General features: G+C 46.3%; 1 protein-coding gene across 3 annotated transcripts; it reads left to right on the plus strand.

Annotated features, from left to right (window-relative positions):
- Positions 1–18: 18 nt before the first annotated feature.
- Positions 19–21315, plus strand: MTMR1 (myotubularin related protein 1). 3 transcript variants are annotated; one of them, XM_012559815.2, is made up of 11 exons: positions 19–277; positions 1853–1954; positions 2247–2330; positions 3356–3505; positions 4399–4587; positions 6385–6570; positions 6975–7181; positions 12425–12517; positions 14059–14172; positions 15446–15622; positions 18727–21315. In XM_012559815.2, the coding sequence occupies exons 2-11, from the start codon at positions 1856–1858 to the stop codon at positions 18889–18891; spliced, it is 1464 nt and encodes a 487-aa protein (XP_012415269.1). In that variant the 5' UTR covers positions 19–277; positions 1853–1855; the 3' UTR covers positions 18892–21315. The 3 variants fall into 3 exon arrangements, with proteins under 3 accessions (XP_012415269.1, XP_023581278.1, XP_023581279.1); XM_023725510.1 differs by lacking the exon at positions 18727–21315 and having other exon boundaries at positions 15446–15993; XM_023725511.1 differs by lacking the exons at positions 19–277; positions 18727–21315 and having other exon boundaries at positions 1311–1954; positions 15446–15993.

Below are 21315 nucleotides of genomic sequence, written 5' to 3' on the forward strand. Positions count from 1 at the left end.
AAAAAAAAGGTTATGAAAGTGCCACTTGAACTGGGAGGGGAATTTTAATTGTGGTCTTGATATAGACTTCATAAAGCACGCTGTCACTCTGACTTAGCTAGTGAAGACGTCGGCATGAAAACTCTGTTGACTGACATTGATAGGCACCCGTGCTGATTTTCCAACCTAGGATCCACATTTCGTCCTCGATGTTCCCCTTGGAGTCATCAGCCGAGTGGAGAAGATCGGAGTGCAGAGCCACGGAGACAATTCTTGTGGTATAGAGATCGTGTGCAAGGTAGAATACAAACACACACGGAAACCAAAAGGGAGCAACCAGCTCGGCGCTGTTTCTGACTCCTTCTTCTTTAGACATGAGAGTAATTTGTACCGTTAGGGACTCAGATGTTTCTTCAGAACAGAGACGCCTCCCAATCTTAGCTAATTAAAGCCATTATAGAACTGTTGAAGTAAGCCTTTCCTTTTCCACTGAAGTATTTCTAATTAGCATGGACCTCTAACCCCAGTGCTAACATTATCTGTTAGCACTCTGAGAAATCAAGCTGAAAGCAGAGATCAATACTTTTTTCCAGTTTGTTAAGACGACTCTTCAGAACAGTGGCTGGTCAGAGCCCTTCTAAAGGGTCAGCAGTATTCCATAAATTGTGACCAAAACGTGGTTGTGTTTCCTGGCTGTGTTGTTGCAGTTTTCACCTTGAGCCATGCTTATTTTGGGTTTTGTATCTTTCCTCCAATGAGTTAAGTACAAAATAACACGAAGTGACTTTAGTAACGAATACTCATTTAAGAAACACTCTTCACAGAGATGTTTTATTCCCAATGACTTTACCTCATGCAGTACAGTTTATTTTAAAAGTTGCGAGCTGAATATAGTACCCAGGAAAGAGATCCTGCTTCCAGAATTGTCAAGGACCCTTCTAAATTTCAGGTTTGGATTCCTGTAGTTTATTTAAGCAGCCCCCTATTTATGAACATGTAGGGTTTCCCCTTCTTTCACTGTTATAAATAATATCACAACAATAACTCCTTTAATTCCCCCATTGCTATGGCTTTAATTGGTTTGTGGTCATATTTTTCATATTTCGTACAGTGTTAAAGAAGAATGAGACTTTTACATTTAACTAATAGGAGCAGAGGCTTAAAAAGGTTGGGAAGCACTGCTTTAACTGTTGGCCTGGGAAGAAGTCACACCATCAGAGTGGGCTTTGCTGGGGTGGTTTCCACTGACTTGAAATCACACCGTCAGAGTGGGCCTTGGTGGGGTGGTTTCCACTGACTTGAAATCACACCGTCAGAGGGGGCCTTGCTGGGGTGGTTTCCACTGACTGGTGCTTGGAGCTTTTGCAGCCACTTGCATTGGGGGCATTTTAGGAAATTGATCTCAAGGAACAGCATCATAACTGCTGTAAGGATGCTGCTGAGGGCATTAGTCTCCCTGTGAAAGAGTCCTTCCTATGAGTACCCAGGGGAGAAACGTCTCGCATTTCTAGTTTATGGATGGTGTGAATTCTGTAACTAACTGTTTTGGCAGCTTGAAAATTCACAACTACTTCTGTGGCACCCTGCTAGCAAGTGAGTGCACAGGACATGACAGCCCACCTTCTGTGTGCTAAGCCTATTCTTGTTTCAGCTGACAATTTTCCCCTCACACATCCCCTTTGTTCCAGTTTGCTCACTTCATTTTTTTTTTAATCTTGTTGGAGGTGTTTTTATTAATTGCCTTTTGTTAGTTGGAGCAAGATAGATAAAATGAGAAATGAATAAAAATATTTACGTATGGATTTGAGGCATGGTGTCCCTCCTCGGTACTCAATACATGTTGAATAAATGAGCTTTGCTAATTGTTTAACAGGATATGAGGAATTTGCGACTTGCTTATAAACAGGAAGAACAGAGTAAACTGGGGATATTTGAAAACCTCAACAAACATGCATTTCCTCTTTCCAATGGGCAGGTAAATACACCAAAATAAACTTTTTTGCATAGTTTTCTGAGGGTCCTCTTCCTAAAGGCTTCCTTTGTCTCTCTGTATTTCTCTGTTGGTAACTAATATTAGAGCATTTGAAATTCCTCACTTCCATGTAATGACTAAGAAAAGCTGCCAATTGTTACTTCAAAATGTACAGATTAGAAAGGGAATCCTAATGCATGCAGTTCATATCTGAACGAAAAGCTTTAAAATTGAGTATATGATATAAAAAAGAATTACTGACATACATGTGTTTTGTGATTTTACTTTTATCCAGATGCTATTTGCATTCAACTATAAGGAGAAATTTCCAATTAATGGCTGGAAAGTTTATGATCCAGTATCTGAATATAAGAGACAGGTAAAGTATGATGTTTAGCAAACTGAAAACAGTAGATTGAACATCTTTTGCTCTTATAAAAGGCTAGGAGTGTAATGGAGACAAAGCCTTTTAAAACAAGTTGAACATGGGTCTGGCTTATCTAGTTTGTAAGTGCTTCATCTCCTGGGTGCCCCCTTCTTCCTACTCAAACCTTTAACTATGTCATGGTTTGCTCGTCCTTTCTCCAGAGGGTAAGTGGGATACAAGGGCAGGGATTTAAAAACCAAACCTGCCAGATGGTTTTTATGAGATGTTCTGGTAAAGAGCTGATGAGAAGGATTGAAACCAATAGCTTAAATTAGATGTTAAGTGTATCAAACCAAAAAAACCCATTGCCATTGAGTTGATTCCAACTCATAGCAACCCTACAGGACAGAGTAGAACTGCTGCATCGGGTTTCCAAGGAGCAGCTGGTGGATTCGAACTGCTGACTTTTTGATTAGCAGCCGTGGCTCTTAACCACTGTACCACCAGGGCTCCGTTAAGTATACAGCATGACTAAGTCAGTCTGACATAGTGTTCCTCTATCTGGGACCTCTTTAGTATGTTGTCAGTTTCATGTTATTACAACAAGATATTATTTTTCATGCCATTTCATCTTTGTCTCTGCCTTATAGTTGATGTAGTGTTTTATATTACTTATTTTAGACATTTGTAAGAAACATCCATTTTTTCTGAAGGACTTTTCTGTGTATTTTCATTTTTATTCTTAAAACAACACTGTGTTCATTCTTATATACAAAACAAGATACAAAATGTATAGGACTCAACTTCTGGTGTATAATTTTCATTTTTTAGTGTGATCTGGAAATTCTTATGCTTCATGAGATTTTTAGAAATGACTAGGAAACAGGTTAGATAAGTATACTTTTAAGTAACAATGAACAATGAACTTTAAATGAATTTTAGTTGAGAATAAGAAATGGGTGTGGTTCCTGCTTTGTACTTTTGAAAAGTCTAAAAGTATGTTTTCTTCCTCTCCCTTCTTCTCTACCACTTCACAGGGTTTGCCCAATGAGAGCTGGAAAATATCCAAAATCAACAGTAATTATGAGCTCTGCGACACCTACCCTGCCATCATTGTTGTGCCAACTAGTGTCAAAGATGACGACCTTGCAAAAGTGGCAGCCTTTCGAGCAAAAGGCAGAGTCCCTGTAAGTAGCAAACGTTGTCACTTAGAGATAAACATCCACTGTATTAGATTTCACATGGAAAGATGCAAGACAGAAAAGAATCTAGTGAACAAAACATGAAGATATCTTTGATACTCAGGAACTACCTAATTACATAAACATTCTGTTTGCTGTGGCTTCCCTTTGCATGAATTCATATTACTAAGTGCAAGGCAAAGTTAAAATTTTTGCACCTGGCTAGAAAGTTCTGTCCTCAGAAGGTAGTAGAGAATAGCAAAGGAGTAGCAAGAAAGAGCATGCTATTTCATTAACAGTCCACATCCCTGGTTTCAACTAGTCATCCTAGAGAAAGTACACTCTCTCTCTCATGCTGAGTGGGATGTTGTTGCTGCCTGGGAGGGAAGCCATTCCAGAAATAAACCGAGAAGCCTGCAGAGAGTGAATGTTGTTGAGCCCACAGTTAGCATCTGGTATAATCCCGAGTCACTTGGCCGCTGGAGGAAAATGGGAGGCTTTGAGGCACAGTAGTAGGTTGTCCTCACTCTGCCGTACATGGCATGTTAAGAACACGAAGGTGTTTCTAAATGAGAAGAGAATGTAAAACTAGTCAATCAAAGATGACTGAGGCTAGATTTTAGTAATAGTTTGACTTAGTTTTTGTTTTACTTCGAGTCCTCATGTTTTAGAGGTGGAAGGGGATTTTTACAGCTCATCTAGTCAGACTTGTTTCAACCTGACCCAAAATGTAAAGTCCCACGGCTATTACAGTGTTGTGATTGGCCCAACCCTCTCACCTTTGGGGACTGTGTGCAGGAGAGACTGTGTTTGAGCAGGGAACTTGTTTCTACTACCTAATCATTAGAGTATGTGCTGTTTCAGGAACTATACTAATATTTGTTGGGTAAAACTACTAGGTGTTGTCATGGATTCATCCAGAAAGTCAGGCAACGATCACCCGTTGCAGCCAGCCACTTGTGGGTCCAAATGATAAGCGCTGCAAAGAAGATGAAAAATACTTGCAAACAATAATGGATGCTAACGCCCAGTCACACAAACTTACCATCTTTGATGCCCGGCAAAACAGTGTCGCTGACACCAACAAGGTGCGTTCGCAATAGCGCTGCAGACACAGTGCCTATTTTCTTCTCTACTGTTGGTAATTCATTATGCTGTTTGAATAGCCTGTTGAATCCTCGCCCCCTGAAGTGAGAATCCTTTTGAGTGGCCCATAGCTAGCCCTCACCGTTGGTATTAACCAGGCAAACATATTTAAAGGCAATTTGTTATCTGGAAACTTACTAAAGGTAAGAATAGGACAAATAGTAAGCAGAAAATGGAGTTGTGGAATAAATCGAGCATGAATACCTACTCTGTTACAGGACAGAGAGAGAGAATGGGTACCTGGAGGTCTTGAGGCAGAAGAAGGGGAAGGGGGTGAAAAGGGGACCCCACCTATGCCCTGGCAGGAATGGGGTGAGGGATGGCTCAGAGAAGACAAGCACATGGTGGCTAGACTTCCATGGGAGTAAAGCAGGGCCTGGAGAGAAGTTAGTGATATTGGGACACTGTTACCCACCCACCCCCAAGTCTCCAAGACTAAGCTGGTAGCAGTGGCAGCAGGGCCATCCCCAACCTTCTGGGGAAGAAGAAGCCCGAGTACCCCCTGGGAAGCAGCCATCCAAAGGATAGACCCAGGTTGCCCTGATTTCAGACTAGCTGTTGGGCACTTAGCTCAGGGCTGGCAATACCGTTCACTCGGTAAGTGGCTGGAGATGGATGAAGACTGGAGTCATGGAGTCTCACAGATGTGTTTTGTTTTTTGTTTATTTTTTTAAATTGAGGTTGAATTCACATAACTGAAAATACCATTTGAAAGCGTACAATTGAGTAACTTCCAGTACATTTATAATGTTGGACTACCGTCAGCACTATCTATTTCCCAAAGTGTTTCATCACCCCAAACAGAAGCTCAGTTCCCCCTAGGAAATAACTCCCCACTCCCCTCTTCCCCCAGCCCCTGGTAACCACTTCTAAACTTTGGTCTGTATGCATTTCCTTTCTAGATACTTCATGTAAGTGGGATCATACGCTATTCGTCCTTTTATGTTTGACTTATTTCACTCAGCATAATGTTTTCAAGGCTCACTCATGTTGTGGCACGTATCAGAACTTCATTTCTCCTTATGGCTGAATAATACTCCATTTGTATGGATAGACCACATTTTGTTTATCCATTCTCCATTGATACACACTTGGGTTCTTTCCGCCTTTTGCCTATTGTGAATAACGCTGCAACGAACATTGGTGTACAAGTATCTGTTTGAGTCCCTGCTTTCATTTCTCTTGGGTATGTACCTAGGAGTGGAATTGCTGGGGCACATGGGAGTTCTACGTTTAACTATTTGAGGAGCTGCCAGACTGTTTTTCACAGCAGCTGCGCCCGCCTACAGTCTTTCAGCAGTGCCTGAGACTTCCAGTGTCTCCACATCCTTGACACAGATGTGTTTGGAATGCTGGCCTCTATCAAATATAAGCTACTTACAGGCCAGATTTTGTTATAAGATCACCAAGAGGTGAGCCATAGCTCCCTTTTGTTACATTGAAATCAATCTTAAATCAGTCTGTTTGGAACTCGCAAACTGTTTAATAACAGACATTTTTTTGTAATGCAACTTTTCCTATTCAGGCAGATGGCACTAACAGACATGACCTTTTCAGACCTACCTCTCCTTGAGTAAAATCCAGTTGTTAATGTGTAAAACTGACAGTGGGTGATGGTGGATGTAGGAGGTTTATTAACAGATCCATTTGTGTTTTTTAATAGTCTGTAGCCAGTAACACTAGAAAGAACAGAAGAGTTAACTGTCAGTGATGTCATCTGTATCTGTGGTTTTTAACAGGCCAAGGGTGGAGGCTATGAAAGCGAAGGCGCTTACCCAAACGCTGAGCTCGTGTTCTTGGAAATCCACAACATCCACGTGATGAGAGAGTCACTCCGGAAACTGAAGGAGATCGTTTACCCGGCCATCGATGAGGCCCGGTGGCTGTCCAACGTGGACGGGACGCACTGGCTCGAGTACATAAGGGTAAAGCGGTCCCTTCTTTCCAGTGCTTTCACCCGAGGAGTCTCTTTGTCTGCACCATAGAGAGAGAGTCAGGCCATCTCTCAGCGTGCCAAATGCACGTGTCTTTGCTGGGTACTCGACCTGTCTGAGTTTCTAGGGGCAGGAGTCTGTGGTCTGTAGGGGCTTCTGTGAGAGAGAAAGATGATGACATCTACTTACCTCAGATCAGGTTGTAAAAGAATGTTGTGGCCCTTTAATAAAGGACCATATTTACTATAAGTTTTGTTTAAGCAATGCTAATGTTTCCTGTGATTCTCAGTTTATTGCGCGACATGATTTTATCAACCTGAGCTTCCAAAGTCCTCCCCAGAATTATTTTATGTTGTAATAGAAATTAAATGTACAACATGCCTTCTTTCCCCAAGACGCTTCTGGCTGGGGCGGTCAGAATTGCCGATAAAATAGAATCTGGGAAAACGTCGGTGGTAGTGCACTGCAGCGACGGATGGGACCGAACAGCCCAGCTCACATCTCTGGCCATGCTGATGTTGGACGGCTACTACCGGACCGTTAAAGGATTCGAAGCTCTCATAGAAAAGGAGTGGATAAGCTTGGGACATAGGTTTGCACTGGTAAGTTGACATGGTTAGGTTCTTGCTTGACTTTTCCATCGTATCTGTGTGTGTCTCGTGTAATACACACACACACACACACAGAGACACACACACACAGACACACAGAGACACACACACACAGACACACACACACGTGCTTCCTGCTTTCTGTCAGGCCTGAAGTGACATAATAGAGTACCATGATCTTAAGTGTTGTATGTTCCTGGTAGGGCATTCTCTTCTTTCCTCCTTTTTTTGGAGTAGTTATTGCCTTAAAAAAAAAAAAAAGGAGGAGGTGAAATTCACATGACAGAGAATTAACCATTTGAAAGTGAACAATTCAGAGGCATTTAGGACATTCGCAACACTGCAACCACCACCTCCGTCTGGTTCCAGAACATTTTCATCACCCAAAAAGGAAGCCCCGTACTCATTAACAGTCCCTCCCCAGCCCCCTTTCTCCTGGTCCCTGCTAACCACTAACCGACTTTCTGCCTCTATGAATTTGCCTGTTCTAGATAGTTCAGGTAAATTAATCCTGTAACGTGTGGCCATTTGCGTCTGCTTTCTTTCACCTAGCATGGTATTTGCAGGGATCGTCCACACTGTAGCGTATATCAGAGCTTCATTCCTTTTTATGGCTGAATAATGGAGCCCTGGTGGTGCAGTGGTTAAAGCGATTGACTGCTAACTGAAAGGTTGGCGATTTGAACCCACCAGCTGTTCCATGGGAGAAAGATGTGGCAGTCTGCTTCTGTGGAGATTTACAGCCTTGGAAACCCTGCAGGGTCGCTATGAGTTGGAATCGACTCGAGGGCAGTGGGTTTGGTTTGGTGGGTGGAATATTCCATTGTATGGCTAAACCATATTTTGTTTATCCATTCATCGGTTGATGGACATTTAGGTTGTTTCCACCTTTTAGCTGTGAATAGTGCTGCAGTGAACATTGGTGTACAAGCTTTTGTTTGAACACCTGTTTTCAATTCTCTTGGGTATATACCCAGGAGTGGAATTGCTGGGTCATCTGGTAGGGCATTGTTGGGCTGCTGTTTGGTATTTTAGTATAAATGGCAGCTAATTCCTGGTGTGCCCAGGCACTTGAGCTGTTTTGGATTCACCAATAAAACCTTTTAACTCTAATCCACGATACTAATGTTTAAAAATAATAACAAGAGCAAACATGCTGCCAGTACTGACCATGGACCAGGCACTGTCCTCATTTCACCCTCACAACACCCCATTTCAGAGATGAGGACACCAAGGACCTGATGAGAGCTCCTGAAGCACGTGTTGACTCGCCCCTTCTCTCCTCCCTGGGAGGTGGGCACAGGGAGCATTTTGTAACGGTATTTACTCCTGTGTTCCTGCCACCCCCGCTCCCCAGCAGAGGCTGTTCTCAGTGGGAGGAGAAAGAGCTGTTTGCACCTGGCCACCTCTGCCGGCTCCAAGTCTGGCTCTCCTCCCTGCCTGCTCATGTCGAGTCTCTGCCCAGCCCCAAATGCTAATGTTACCCATGGCTCTGCCCTCACCCTCTTCCCTTCCCATTGACCTTCTCCCTCGGGGACTCACGCATTCCTGTCCTTATTCACCACCTGTGAGGAAGTGACTCTCAACCCGTGATCTGTCTCTGCAACATCGATGCCCCTGAGCCTGTTTCCTCCTCCTCATTAGCACCATGGGGGGTGTGACACAGCGAGCCTCAACTCAGCGGGTCCAAAATGAAGCCAGTGCTCCTTCTTCCTGTGCCACTTCCTCTTCTGGGTTCCTTCTCAAATGATAGCACCTCCTCAACTCTCCCAGCTTGTGTTAGAACCAGCCTTGACCAACCCCCCCCCCCTTTTTTTTTTATGTAATCGTCCATAACAATTACTCACCAGATTCCTACCTGGTAACTATCTTGTTGCCCACTGCTGAATTTAGAACCTAGCACTCTGTCACCCAGGTGATTTGTTGATTCCTGCAGTCAGTCAGTCATTTAGTCAGTCAACAGGTGAACATTACTGAGAACCTGCTATGTGCCGAGCACCTTGCTGGGCCTGGCGATAGAAAGATGAAAGGCATAGGCCCAGCAACACTCCTGGCTCATCAGAGGCCCTCGGTGAGGGTTTGTTGGATGAGCTCTCTCACCTCAGCACTCTCCCGGTCTAGAAAAACAGTCAGGTGGACCGGCGGTGACAGCATCGTTGGAGGGTGGCACCTCTGCCTCAGAACGGGCAGCACAGGGCACTCAGAGCAGGCCTCCCAGAGGAGATCTTTTGATGGGTAGACAAATCAGTGCCACGGAATAGAGCTTCCGGAAACACACCCTGCTGAGCATAAGGAGTTAGTGAATAATAAATGGGTCAGTACAGACTCATGGGGAGAGGAAGAATCATTGGTGAAAGGTTTGCAAATGGTACAGCAGCCCTTGGCCAAACACCAGGTCCCAAATGGAATTTCAGATGAAAGAATGTGAATGAATGCAGAAACCAGAGTTGCAGCCTTTTCTTGTTAATGGGTTGTGGAGGGACTTTTTTTTTTTTTAGCATAACAGCAGTGGAAGCTGCTATGTCCCTTTCACAGGTCTGCAGGTTAAAGACCACTCTGAGATTAACAGTCACCAAGGGGTGGCGGCGGGGGAAGGAATGAGGAGTTAAAGAAAAAGTCCATCAGTGGATGAGTGGAAAAACAAAATGTAGTCTGTCCATACAATGGAATATTATTCAGCCATAAAAACAAAAAAAAGAAGAAACAATAAAAATGATGTTCGAATGAATGTTACTGAATTAGCGAACATTTCTTCTGACAGGTATTTTAGAGCAGCACTGTGAATAAGATGAACGAGGGCAAGTGACCTGTGGGGCATGCATGACCCCCGGTAAATCCATGCCCTTCTTGAAACTCTCCTGTTGCATCCAGGCCCCTACTCTCCCAGGCCTCCCACCGGTCTTTCTGCTGACAGCTTCTTGGGCTCCTTTGTTGGAGGCGGACAAACTTGGTTCAAACCCTTGCTCCTCTTATTAGCTGTGTGACCTTGGGCAAGTTACTTCACCTCTCTGAGCCTGTCTCCTCATCTGTAAAATAGGGATAACAAAAGTCCATACTTGGTGGATGCTGGGAGGATTAAGATAGGATGTAACTCAAGTGAAGTGTGTGGCACTGTGTCTGGGCCATTTTCTCGTCAGCACGGTGCCTGGCATATAGTAGGCACCTGATAAGTGGTACCTAGTCTCTGTTTACTCCTGTTAATGTTTCTCGAGAGTGTGTCCGTGACCCTTCTTTACCCTGCTCCCTTCCCAGATGGTCACAAAGCTAACTCCCAAGCTCAAGACTCTTCCCTCCCCCTGCCTGCTGGCAGCGGGCACCTCGCACAGAGCATAGTCAGGACTGAACGAGTTCTCCCCGCCCCCAACGCTCCTGGTCCTGGACGACAGTGCCATCTACCCAACTGCCAACCCCTCACGCCACGTGGGTAATCAGTGGCCAAGGCTCGTCAATTCTGCCTCAGACGAGCTTTCAAATCCGTCGCCTCCTCTCCATCACCACCGACATCCCTGTAATTCAGTCCTCCTCAACTCCCTCTGGGCTACCATGGCAGTCTGCTAACTAGTCTCTGCTACCTGTCCTCTTCCAATCTGTGTCCCCCACTGTCACCACATGGAGTGTTCCCAAAATCAAGTCTGATGCTGCCGCTGCCTGGCGTAAGGCCCCCAGTGCCCTCCGGTGGCCTGCACGGTTATTCGCAAACTCCTGGTGTGGCTGGCGTGCAAGGCCCCAGGTGATCTGGCCCTGTGCACCTCACCGGCCTCATCTCTCACCTCCCTCCCCTTGCCCGTCCCTCCCCAGCTACTGATGGTTCCCCTCCCATTCTGCACTGCACCGTGGTGTGCTTTCCCACTGTTCCCGGTCACCCGGGAAGCAGGCACCTTCCTGTCCTTCAAAGTTTATCTCAGGTGAGACCCCCTCCAAGACTGTGACTTGTGTGGCTTTCCCTCCCCGTTCTCTTCTGCTGCCCGTGTCCTAGAGGGGTCCACTGGTTCCTTTCTGCCTCACACACCAGCCCCAGACCTGGAGGCCCTCGGAACACTTCTCTCTGAAGTCTTTCTCTTTCGGAAGTCTTTCTCTCTGGCCGAGACCACAAATGAATTATTCGTGGAGCCAGGTACTGGCTCATTTGTCTTTGTAGCCCTGGTGCTTAGCCAGGGGCCTGGCCTCTGCTAGACACCAAGAAAATGTTTGGAATTCTGAGGGCCACACGCCACAGGAGTTCAATAAATGTCTGCTAAAAGGATGAATGATTCCTCAGTTGCAAGCTATCTGTGCAAAACTTCTCTAGGCGCCTTAAATACTGAAGAGTAGGTTCGAAGAATCATTTTATAGGGGGACGTACGGAAATGCGGCAGTGCGCTAGTACTGCACAGGGGCTTAGCGATCCTCTCTCGTAATGTCTTGCGGAGTGGCAGTGTCAGACCCAGTATGTCCCGCTCTTTGTGTGGCGAGCGTGTTGTATTTTCATAGTGTTGCTGCTTTCTCGGCCTTTGTGTTTTGTCGTTATTTGAAGCCTTCGCTTAGAATGCTCACTCTTTAGCTGTTTTTTTTTTTTTTTTTTTTTAACTTGTGACACTTACAGTGATTTTGTCAATCCTGTTTATGGATCCTACCTGTTAGCATGGATCCATTAATATATTATAAAATGACAAAAGGAATGAAACAATACTGGGCTCCTGGAGCAGGGACTCTACCCATTACCATTTCAAAAGGGAGCTTTTGGTATTGTGACTCACGTAGAATTAGTTAAAACTTGTAGATTGTTATCATTTTGACTCTCAGACTTCCTGACATTTCTGGAAAATGGAAAAAAAAAACGGTTTTTACACATTTAGGAAAGAACGGCATTCAGAATGTACTGTAGGAGCTACTAATTGGTGGTCCCATATGACACTTTGCACCCGAAAAGTTTGCTGGCCAGCTGCCTGTAACTTCTTGAGCTCAACTATATTACAGAGAAATTAGAAAAGCAGTATGTAAAAATATAGTAGACTGAACTTTTGTTTCCTGAAAGTAATAGAAGTCAATTTTTAATAAAAAAATTGTTTTATAGAGGAAAACTGTATCTAACTAAACATTTGCCGTTTTAACCATTCTAAGTGCACAGTTCATTGCCATTAATTACATTCGCCATGTGAACACCAGCGTGTCAGGGATCATGTCTAGCAATTTCAGGTGCCACTGGAGAGGACTAGAGCATACAGAAAAATCTATCACCTCTTGTTTCTTTTAAGCGAGTGGGCCACGGTGATGACAACCACGCCGACGCGGACAGATCCCCTATATTTCTTCAGTTTATTGATTGTGTTTGGCAAATGACAAGACAGGTAAGACATCCCCAGTGTGTTTCTGACAGGGCTTCAAACCAATCTGAACTGGTTCAGTCACGGCCGGGGAAGAACAAAAGTGGATGGGAGACTCAGAAGAGGCATAGTGAGCTCCACAACCCGTATGCTGCCTCTGTTTTCTGAGAGGGACTAAGGTTTTCGCAGGGCTTTGACCCATGATGTTTCCTGTTCTGGCTATGGTTCTGAGTCACTCAAAGTTTAAAAATTCGGGTCTGTTCTAGTGTCGCTTCCTCAGCCATGATTAAACTGGGAAGAACCGGTTCAAAGCCCTGGTTCCTGACCTGTATAGCCTTTGAGTGAAACATGTTTTATCTCAAAATTGAAAATCAGGTAACCTTTCACTACACTTTCATTCAAAATGAATTCCTGTGTCTGCGTGTAAACCATGACCCCCTCCGTTTCTTAGCTCTGTTCAATTCTCTTTACTTGCAAATATAAGCAGCAAACTAGAAACAAGCAGTGTCACACCAGAAGTTACCTTGCCTCTGCATAGGGTCCTGCCAGTCCTTGCCCTCCAGCTGTGCAGACCACAGCCCTGCTCCACGGTGGGGTCCATGTCCGTTGCTCCCTTCTCTCCAGGACAAGAAAGCGGGTCCCCTGCGGAGTCAGCAGGCGTTAGAAATGGGCCTGTGACTGACTGCTAGCAAATGGGATTCACCCGGCCAGTCCCGGCTGCTCCACATCTGCTGCAGGCCACAGTGACTCCCACCCAGGGTCGCTGAGGGAGACGCATGGCTGGATAGAATTTGTCATCAGCTGGTGCTCAGTTCTCAAACCCCAGTGCACCAGGAAAAAAAAAAAAACAAAAAACACCAGACCCACTGCCGTGGAATCAATTCCAACTCATAGCAGCCCTATAGGACAGAGTAGAATCACCCCAAAGGGTTTCCAAGGCTGTAAACTTTATGGAAGCAGACTGCCACCTCCTTCTCCCGTAGAATGGCTGGTGGGTTTGAACTGCAGACCTTTGGTTAGCAGCCAAGTGATTAACCACTGCACCACCAGGGCTCCTACCCCAGTCACAGAGCCCCAGAAAAGGCAGGGGCCTGCAGGGGCCCCTCTTCCCCGAGCTAGTCGGCAGATGGCTGCAGTTCAGAGCAGCCTGTAAGGCCTGTGCTGATTTCTCCCTGGTCTCCAACATCCACTCACGACAGGAGATAGTGCTGGGAGAACGGACCGGAACCAGAGAGAAAGAAGTGGCCCAAAGGAGTAGTTTCCTCCACGTGTTTGGCGTTGCCCGGCTGAGGGCAGCTGCGGAAAAGTGAGTCAGGAGCGAGAGCCAGGGTCTAGGCCCTCCCAGGTCACCAGCAGCTCCGGCCTGTGCTGCTGCAGTCACACGGAAGGGAACCGGCTAGAAAGGTGCTGGAGCCGTGCAGTGTTCTGCTGCGCAGATGAGTTGGAGGACCAGTTGTCTAGACCCGGGCTCTCTGAGCGTGGCCCCGGGCCAGCAGCCTCAGCCTTGCCCGGAAACTTGGCCTTGGTGGTTTCACGACTAAACTTTTTTTTTCTCTCCATTGAAGTTTCCTTCAGCGTTCGAGTTTAATGAACTGTTCTTGATTACAATCTTGGATCACCTTTATAGCTGTCTCTTCGGGACTTTTTTGTGCAACTGTGAACAACAGCGATTCAAAGAGGTGAGCGTATCATATCCTTGTCCGTTGCTTTCCCCATTCCTCAGGTGCCTTTCCCGCTAAGTGCCGTTGTAGAAAGATGACTGACCTGGGAAGTCCTTCCTGAGTTCTAGGCTTGGTGCGGTCTGAATGGAGGGCTGGGCTCAAGGCTCGCTCATGGTTCTGCCAGCCCCACCAAGTGTGTCTAATCTTAGAGGCTGTCTGAAACAAGCCCTTACTTTATGGGTGGTGGGGGTGGCCGCTGGGAGCCAGCCCTGTCTGTTGAAAAGACTGTTCTTTGTGGAAAGAGTGGGCTTGGCACTATTGTTGAAAAGCAGTAGACCGTAAATGTAAGCATTTATTTCTGGACTCTCAATTCTGTTCCATTAATCACTATGTCTATCCTTATGCCAGTACCACACCGTTTGGATTACCATTGTTTTGTAGTGAGTTTTGAAATCAAGAAGTGTGTCCTTCAACTTTGTTGTTTTTCATGATTGTTTTGATCATTCTGGGTCCCTGGAATTATTACTGGTTTTTTCCCTTATAAATAATATATATATGTATATAAATGAAAAGGTCATAATTGAATGTCCTGTGTTTAGTTTGTGAGGAAGTAAGCTGGCCTGTGAACCAAATGGTAGAAAACATCTCCTGGCCTCACCATTTTCTCATTTTGACTTAGCCATTGTGCTTGGTCCATGTTTAATGTTATCTGTCCCACCAGACCTGTGGGTTTGGGTGTTTTCTTTCAGATAAGCAATGCAATAGATAGTGTTTCTAAACAGTGTATTGTACAATTGGGGGGGATGTGACTTAGTGATAGATTTACCTCTCTCTATAAAGCTTCCTCAGCCTGCAACTCTGGCCACAATTTTCCAATGAAGAATTTTATCTTAACTATAAATTCTACCCACACTCCTTAATATTAAGAGTCACAAAAGCAGACTCTAACCAGGGGTCAAAAATTCATTTGTTATCGATGGGCCTAAATCCTGTTACCCCATGATCCTGTGATTGTTAGAAAGTTCTAGTTCTGCCTTCCACTGACATATTGGCCTGATGTTACCTGACCTCAGCAGTAAGTTTTTCCAGGACAGCAGCTTGTGTGTTTTCACGCTGTCCCCAGCAGAAGGCCATGCGTGGCGTGGGGTGAGGGTGCTTAGTAAATGTTTTTGGATTTTTCCAGTGTAGGAGTTCACTTCATTATTCAAGCCCTTTTCTCTGTTTAATGCTAATTCTTGACAATATGAAGGAAAACTGAATTTGTTGAATGTGTTCCATTTTTATTTTTCAGGATGTATATACGAAGACTCTATCTTTATGGTCTTATATCAATAGCCAGCTAGATGAATTTTCTAATCCCTTCTTTGTGAACTATGAAAACCACGTGCTATATCCCGTTGCTAGTCTGAGTCATTTGGAATTATGGGTAAACTATTATGTACGATGGAATCCACGAATGAGACCTCAGGTATCTCTTTTTTCTTCTTCTTTTCTAAAGAGCATATCTTTCTTTCCAAATAAAGAGGGCATTGTAAAAATGTGTGCATGGGAGGCATCAGCAGATACTACTGCAAGCCCTCTGCCCTCACCTTTGAGGGTTCAATTCTTTGCATTCATGTTCCGGCAGGTTCCTCCCAGACACCAGCCCAGATGCTGCTTGCTGGGTTAGAGTTAAAACTCTTACCACTTCTGTCTTCTGCTGCTGAAGGCACACAGATCAAGTGTCCTGGGTTACTGCATTTGATTCTGTCCTTCCAATGACTTTACGTGGCGCTGTTATGGGAGAACACACGGTACCAGGTGTCACACCTGGAGCCAGTGAAAGGCATTGGGAAACTACATGGCAGTCTGGTAGCGCAACACGAGGTTGTGTGCCGAGTCAGGAGTGGGTGCCCTTTCGAAGAAGGGAAAGTGGCCCCCCTGCCCACCATACTTTTTCCTTGTAACATTTTCTCAGAGATTGAAACAAATTAGAGACTGGTTCTGGCTCCCCCAGGCCTCCTCACCCCAGCCCCAAATGTTCCCACATTGCGTCCAGCAGGCCTCAATGACAGCAGGTGATCATGGTCCGGTGTTACCTCTCTTTGGAATTTCTTTACATTCCTCTCTCCCTTTAGACTTTGTGCTGCACAGTGGCGAGCCCCTGGCTCCACCGCTTGTTACCAGACTGAATCCTCCCCAAAACACAGAATGAGTGTGAGGGAGAACGTTCTTTTGAAATGGCAGGTGTGCCCCGAAGCCTGCAGGGAGCCAGAGAGGGGGCCGGTGCCATTAGCATACTCTTACGAAGCTGCTACCCTTGCAGTGGGGCCCAGAAGCCAGAACTGCTCTCCTTCTGGCTCTCGGGGCTTTGTTTAGAATGCCAAGCACAGAGGCCCCTGTGCTTACCCAAAGCCAGCATTCCCCTGCCACCAGCTTCCTCCTCACCGCTGTTTATTGCTGTCCTATTTTGGCTCTTTGCCAAGTTCTTCTTTCTTGAGTGGCTTCGATTTCATCTGTTTTAGCAACAGGGAAAAGGGACTATAACGGAGAGTGTCTGAAATCTACTTTATTTAGATCACATAGAGGGAGTTCCAAAACGAGTTTCCTTGGTGACTAAGAAGGACCAACTGGTCCACAGATACTCTTTAGCATTAGCGGGAAGCCCAACAGAGCTGCTACCGGAACTGGAGTGCCTCTGGTTAAAATTGGGCTTCTCGGTGACTGCAAGAGTCACCGTCTATTTTCCCCCTCTACTCAGCAAGTCACAGAGTTGAAGAAATGCTGACCAGTGGAGAGGTAAAATTGTCCAGATGAGGAGCGCCCCTAGAGCCAAGAGCACCTTCCCATCTCAACAGCTTCCTCTGCTGGTGGGCCAGCCCTGCGCACGTCCCCCTGCACTCGACATCACAAAATTCTGGAGGGCAGGGACCAATTCTTTCCAAACGGTGTAAAATACATGACAGATCTACATCCACTGCTCACTGATCGACATGGTTAGTTTCCAAAGACCAGGTCATTATGTGAAAATAGGCATTACGTGAAAATGGAAGATGACCACATCAGATCACAAAATGGAGGATGACTACATCATTACATAACTGCCAAATTACATCATTATGTAACTGCCAAACCACTGAGAATCATGGCCCAGCCAAGCTGACACATAACCTTAACCATAACAGCATTACTTTCACCTCGCACCTCGGATGAGAAGGGACGCGTTATGGATTGAATTATATATATATATCCCCCCAAATGTATGTCAGCTAGGCTATGATTCCCCATATTGAGTGGTTGTCCACCATTTGGTGATCTGATGTGATTATCCTATTTGTAAATCCTGACCTCTATGATGTTAATGAGGCAGAATTAGAGCAGTTATGTTAATGAGACAAGAGTCAGTCTACAGGATTAGGTTGTATCTTGAGTCAGTCTCTTTTGAGATAGAAAAGAGAATGGAGCAGAGAGGAGAGGGACCTCATACCACCAAGAATGACGAGCCAGGAGGGGAGTGCATCCTTTGGACCCAGGGTCCCTGCACAGAAGCTCCTAGACCAGGGGAAGATTGATGACAAAGACCTTCCCCCAGAGCTGACACAGCCTTCCCCTGGAGCTGGCACCCTGAATTCCGACTTGTAGCCTCCTAGCCTGTGAGAGAATAAATTCCTCTTTGTTAAAGTCATCCCCTTGCGGTATTTCTGTTAGAGCAACACTAGACGACTGAGACAGGAGGAAAGGCAGGTCTCACACCTACTGGATAATCTGCCCCTGCCCAAAAGCCTCGTCACCCTGCCTCCTCCACGGAACAGCAGCCTCCAGTGTCAGCTGAGACTCTGGACTCGTGGGGAGGGGTCACTGTACAGTTTGTAAAAGATTGGGCAGTGACTGTAGAGACTTTGGATGTACAAGGAGTCTTGATTTTGAAATACTCATAACGTTAACCCTCCCAGTGTCTAGATGTTGAAATGTTGCTTTAAAAAACAATGCCTCAAAAAGTTAGAGTTGCTGTGTGTGACCCAGCAATTCCGCTCCTAGGTATATACCCAAAGACTTGAAAGCAGGGACTCAAACAGATACATGTCCACCAGTGTTCACAGCAGCACTGTTCACAGTAACCAAAAAGTGGAAACAATCCAAGTGTCCATCAACAGATGATGGATAAACACAGTGTGGTCCATCCCTACAGTGGGACACTCCTCGGCCAGGAAGAGAAATGAAGTCCTGACACATGCTAAGACATGCGTGAACTTTGAAAGCACGATGCTGAGTGAAGTCAGCCACAAAAGGACAGATAACTGTATGACCCCACTTACAGGAAATGACACGGACGGCAAGTGTATAGAAACCAAAGTTTACCAGTGGTTTCCAGGGCGGCACTGGGTGGGACACAGCAAAATGGTGCAGGGTTTTTTTCGGGGACGGATGAAAATGTTGTGGACTTAGTGGTGATAGTTGCACAACTCTGTCAATGTACTAAAAACCGCGGAATCAGACACCTTAGAATGGTTAAAATGTGAGCTTGTTTCTCAATTAAGAGGGCAGTGCGCTAGGAGCCGCCTGGTAAATCAGCTGTGTCTCTGCTCCCCCCAGATGCCAATTCACCAGAATCTCAAGGAGCTGCTGGCCATCAGGATGGAGCTGCAGAAGAGGGTGGAGGACCTGCAGCGGGAGGTGGCCACGCGCTCCATCTCGTCCTCGTCTGAGCGTGGCTCCTCGCCTTCCCACTCGGCCACCCCGGTGCACACTTCCGTCTGATGGGCGGGCGTCGGGGGCAGGTGCTTCCTGCAGGCCCCCAGGTCTCAGGGCCTCCTGTGAGTAAAGAAGGGGCTAGGCGGTCTCTCAGCGGCCGCCGTTCCCACTGCAGCTTCTGATCTTGTCTTTTAGGATGAGGCCCCGTGGCCTCCGTGTCTGGATGGCGCTTCCAGCCATCGGCCATTCGTGCGGCTCGGCGGCAGCTCCTGCCGAGCCCCCTTTCGCCAGCGCATTTTGTCTCGTGAACAGCCTGTTCCTCTCTCGCCGGCAGGTTCACGGGCCCTGGCTGTCGGTTCGGCCCGGGAGCCACGTTCTGCCACGTCCAGGCAGCTTTGGAGCAACTAGCGTGAATTAGTGCAATACTTAGGTTTAAGAGAGTTTTACATGAATTATTTCACAATCCAGTACTTCATTCTAAACACACCCTGATCACTTTCCACGTTGGCCAGCCGTGGGGCTTCTTTCAGTTCTTTGCTACAACTTGAAAACTGTTTTTAAATATTTGGTGGGGAGACAGACATCTCTTCCAGTCCCCTTGGCGCGAGGGGCCCTCCTGTACCGATTACTGCTGTGTACATAGAAGGTATTTTTAAACAAGAGAAACATGCCTTTATTTTCCTATGTCCTTTTTTTATGTTTAGAATAGTCACCCGAGGAGGTATCTGCCTAGCTGTACCGGGTGAGAAATTCTTTCCAAGAAACCTCATGCGAACTTTTGTGTGGTACATTTGAAACCAGATTTGCATATGGCCATCTGAAGGGAACTAGTATGTCCTCGCCTCACTCGGGTACTTGCCCCCTAGGGTGGCCCGGGTCGGAACGAGGCATGCTCCGTCCTCCCCCAGTGAGGGGGTAAACCGAGGCCTCCCCATGGATTCCTCCATGGAGCCGCGCCCGTGGACCAGCCCTGTGGTGCCCTGGCCTTCTCACAGCTTTCCAATTGTCTGGAGGAAAGCAAGCGTGCTTGCACCTGTTACACGCCTGGCTGCAGCCACCCTCGCCTGTGACAAGATCCCCTAGCTCCGTGTATTCGCGCCACTGCATGCCAATATTGTAAAGCAACCACTGAGCCGTGGCTTCCGTTGCCAAAAGCTTCCCTGCTCCTGCTGGGGCTGCAGCTTTGTGTGGCGACCTACATGTGGTGACGGTGAGCTCCGTGCCTCTGCAGAACCCTGCAGCCAGCAGGCCGCACCCTCCTCCCCCAGCGCTGGGTCCCACCCTGGGAAATGAGGTCCTTCCCATCCGGGGGCCTCCAAGGCCTAGGGGCACACCCCAGGCCAGCGCGCTGGAGCCGTCCCGGCTGTTTCCGATTGACTGGATGCCAGGCAGAGTCCTTCTGATTGACCTTATTTCTGAGAGCGTGTTCTTAAAAAGAAGTTGTTTTTACAGTCAAATACTTGGAAACTTCTAATTCTGAGAGATCAATGATCCTTCAGTGAGCTACCAGAAATATTTATCCACGGTAATTTGACCATCTAAAATCAATGCTCAATTTTGATCATCTGGGTGATTTGTTTCTAAATCGTAGTTTAATTGAAATGAGCTTTCAATTTATTCTCCGAATGTAAACGGAATGATTGTATCCGTGGATACACTGATTTTCTTCAATGGGAACACTGCCCTTTTTTTCCCAGGAATAACACTCAATCCCCCAGCTGCCCCAGGGCTGTTGGATACTTTTGACCGAACCCGAGAATGCAAAGTGGCCTTTCTCACCACGGGTGCAGAGCTGGCCACCCAGCACTGGGGCCAGGTCCCTGCCTGCCAGCCTCGGTCCCAGCTGGGCCCCCGCAGAGTTCTGGGCAGCGCCTGCCCCGCTCCCCATGCGCTCCGCCCCAAGCAGGAGCCCTGCAAACCCCCATGATTTCAGAGAAGCACAACAGGTCCTTTCTTCTTTGTATGTTCCTAGAACAACTGAGTTTCTAAAACAACTTGAAGTACAGTTTTGTTACCTAAGCGACTCTTTTCTGTTTTATTTAAGTGTACTAGAATGTAAAACCTTTGCAGTTCAGGGTTTTAAAAACTGGTACAGTGTTGTATTTGCCTCGTCTGATGCACTGTTTCAATCTATAAATAAAATTATAATATGTTTGCTCCATGGTCTTGTTTTTTGCTGTCTTTCTCCTTTTTAGGAATTTTGGTAGCTTTTTCGTTTGGGGAAAATTCATAACAATAAAATACAGGAATTGAATATTTCCCGTGCCAGGAACAGGTCATATATGTAGAATGCCTTTGCATGATTTCTTACTGTCTTCAGTGTGATTGATCATAAAGTTTGAGTGTTTGGGCCACGATGGGTAAGCGCTCTGATTTGAAAATCTGAAATGCCCCTAGACTGTTGTTACCGCGAGAAAACACTGGGGACCGGGGTGCAGGGGGAGCTACGTGGAGACGCCCAGGCATCAGAACCCATGTGGGTGCTGTGTT

Source organism: Trichechus manatus, unplaced genomic scaffold (assembly GCF_000243295.1).
Source record: "Trichechus manatus latirostris isolate Lorelei unplaced genomic scaffold, TriManLat1.0 scaffold00323, whole genome shotgun sequence".
Taxonomy (NCBI): Eukaryota; Metazoa; Chordata; class Mammalia; order Sirenia; family Trichechidae; genus Trichechus; species Trichechus manatus.

Coding starts and splice junctions, on each gene's coding strand:
- MTMR1 (XM_023725510.1), top strand. CDS start 1,856: ATGAGGAATTTGCGACTTGCTTATAAACAGGAAGAACAGAGTAAACTG. Junction 2,331..3,355: donor TATCTGAATATAAGAGACAG/GTAAAGTATGAT, acceptor ACCACTTCACAG/GGTTTGCCCAATGAGAGCTG. Junction 3,506..4,398: donor GAGCAAAAGGCAGAGTCCCT/GTAAGTAGCAAA, acceptor TAAAACTACTAG/GTGTTGTCATGGATTCATCC.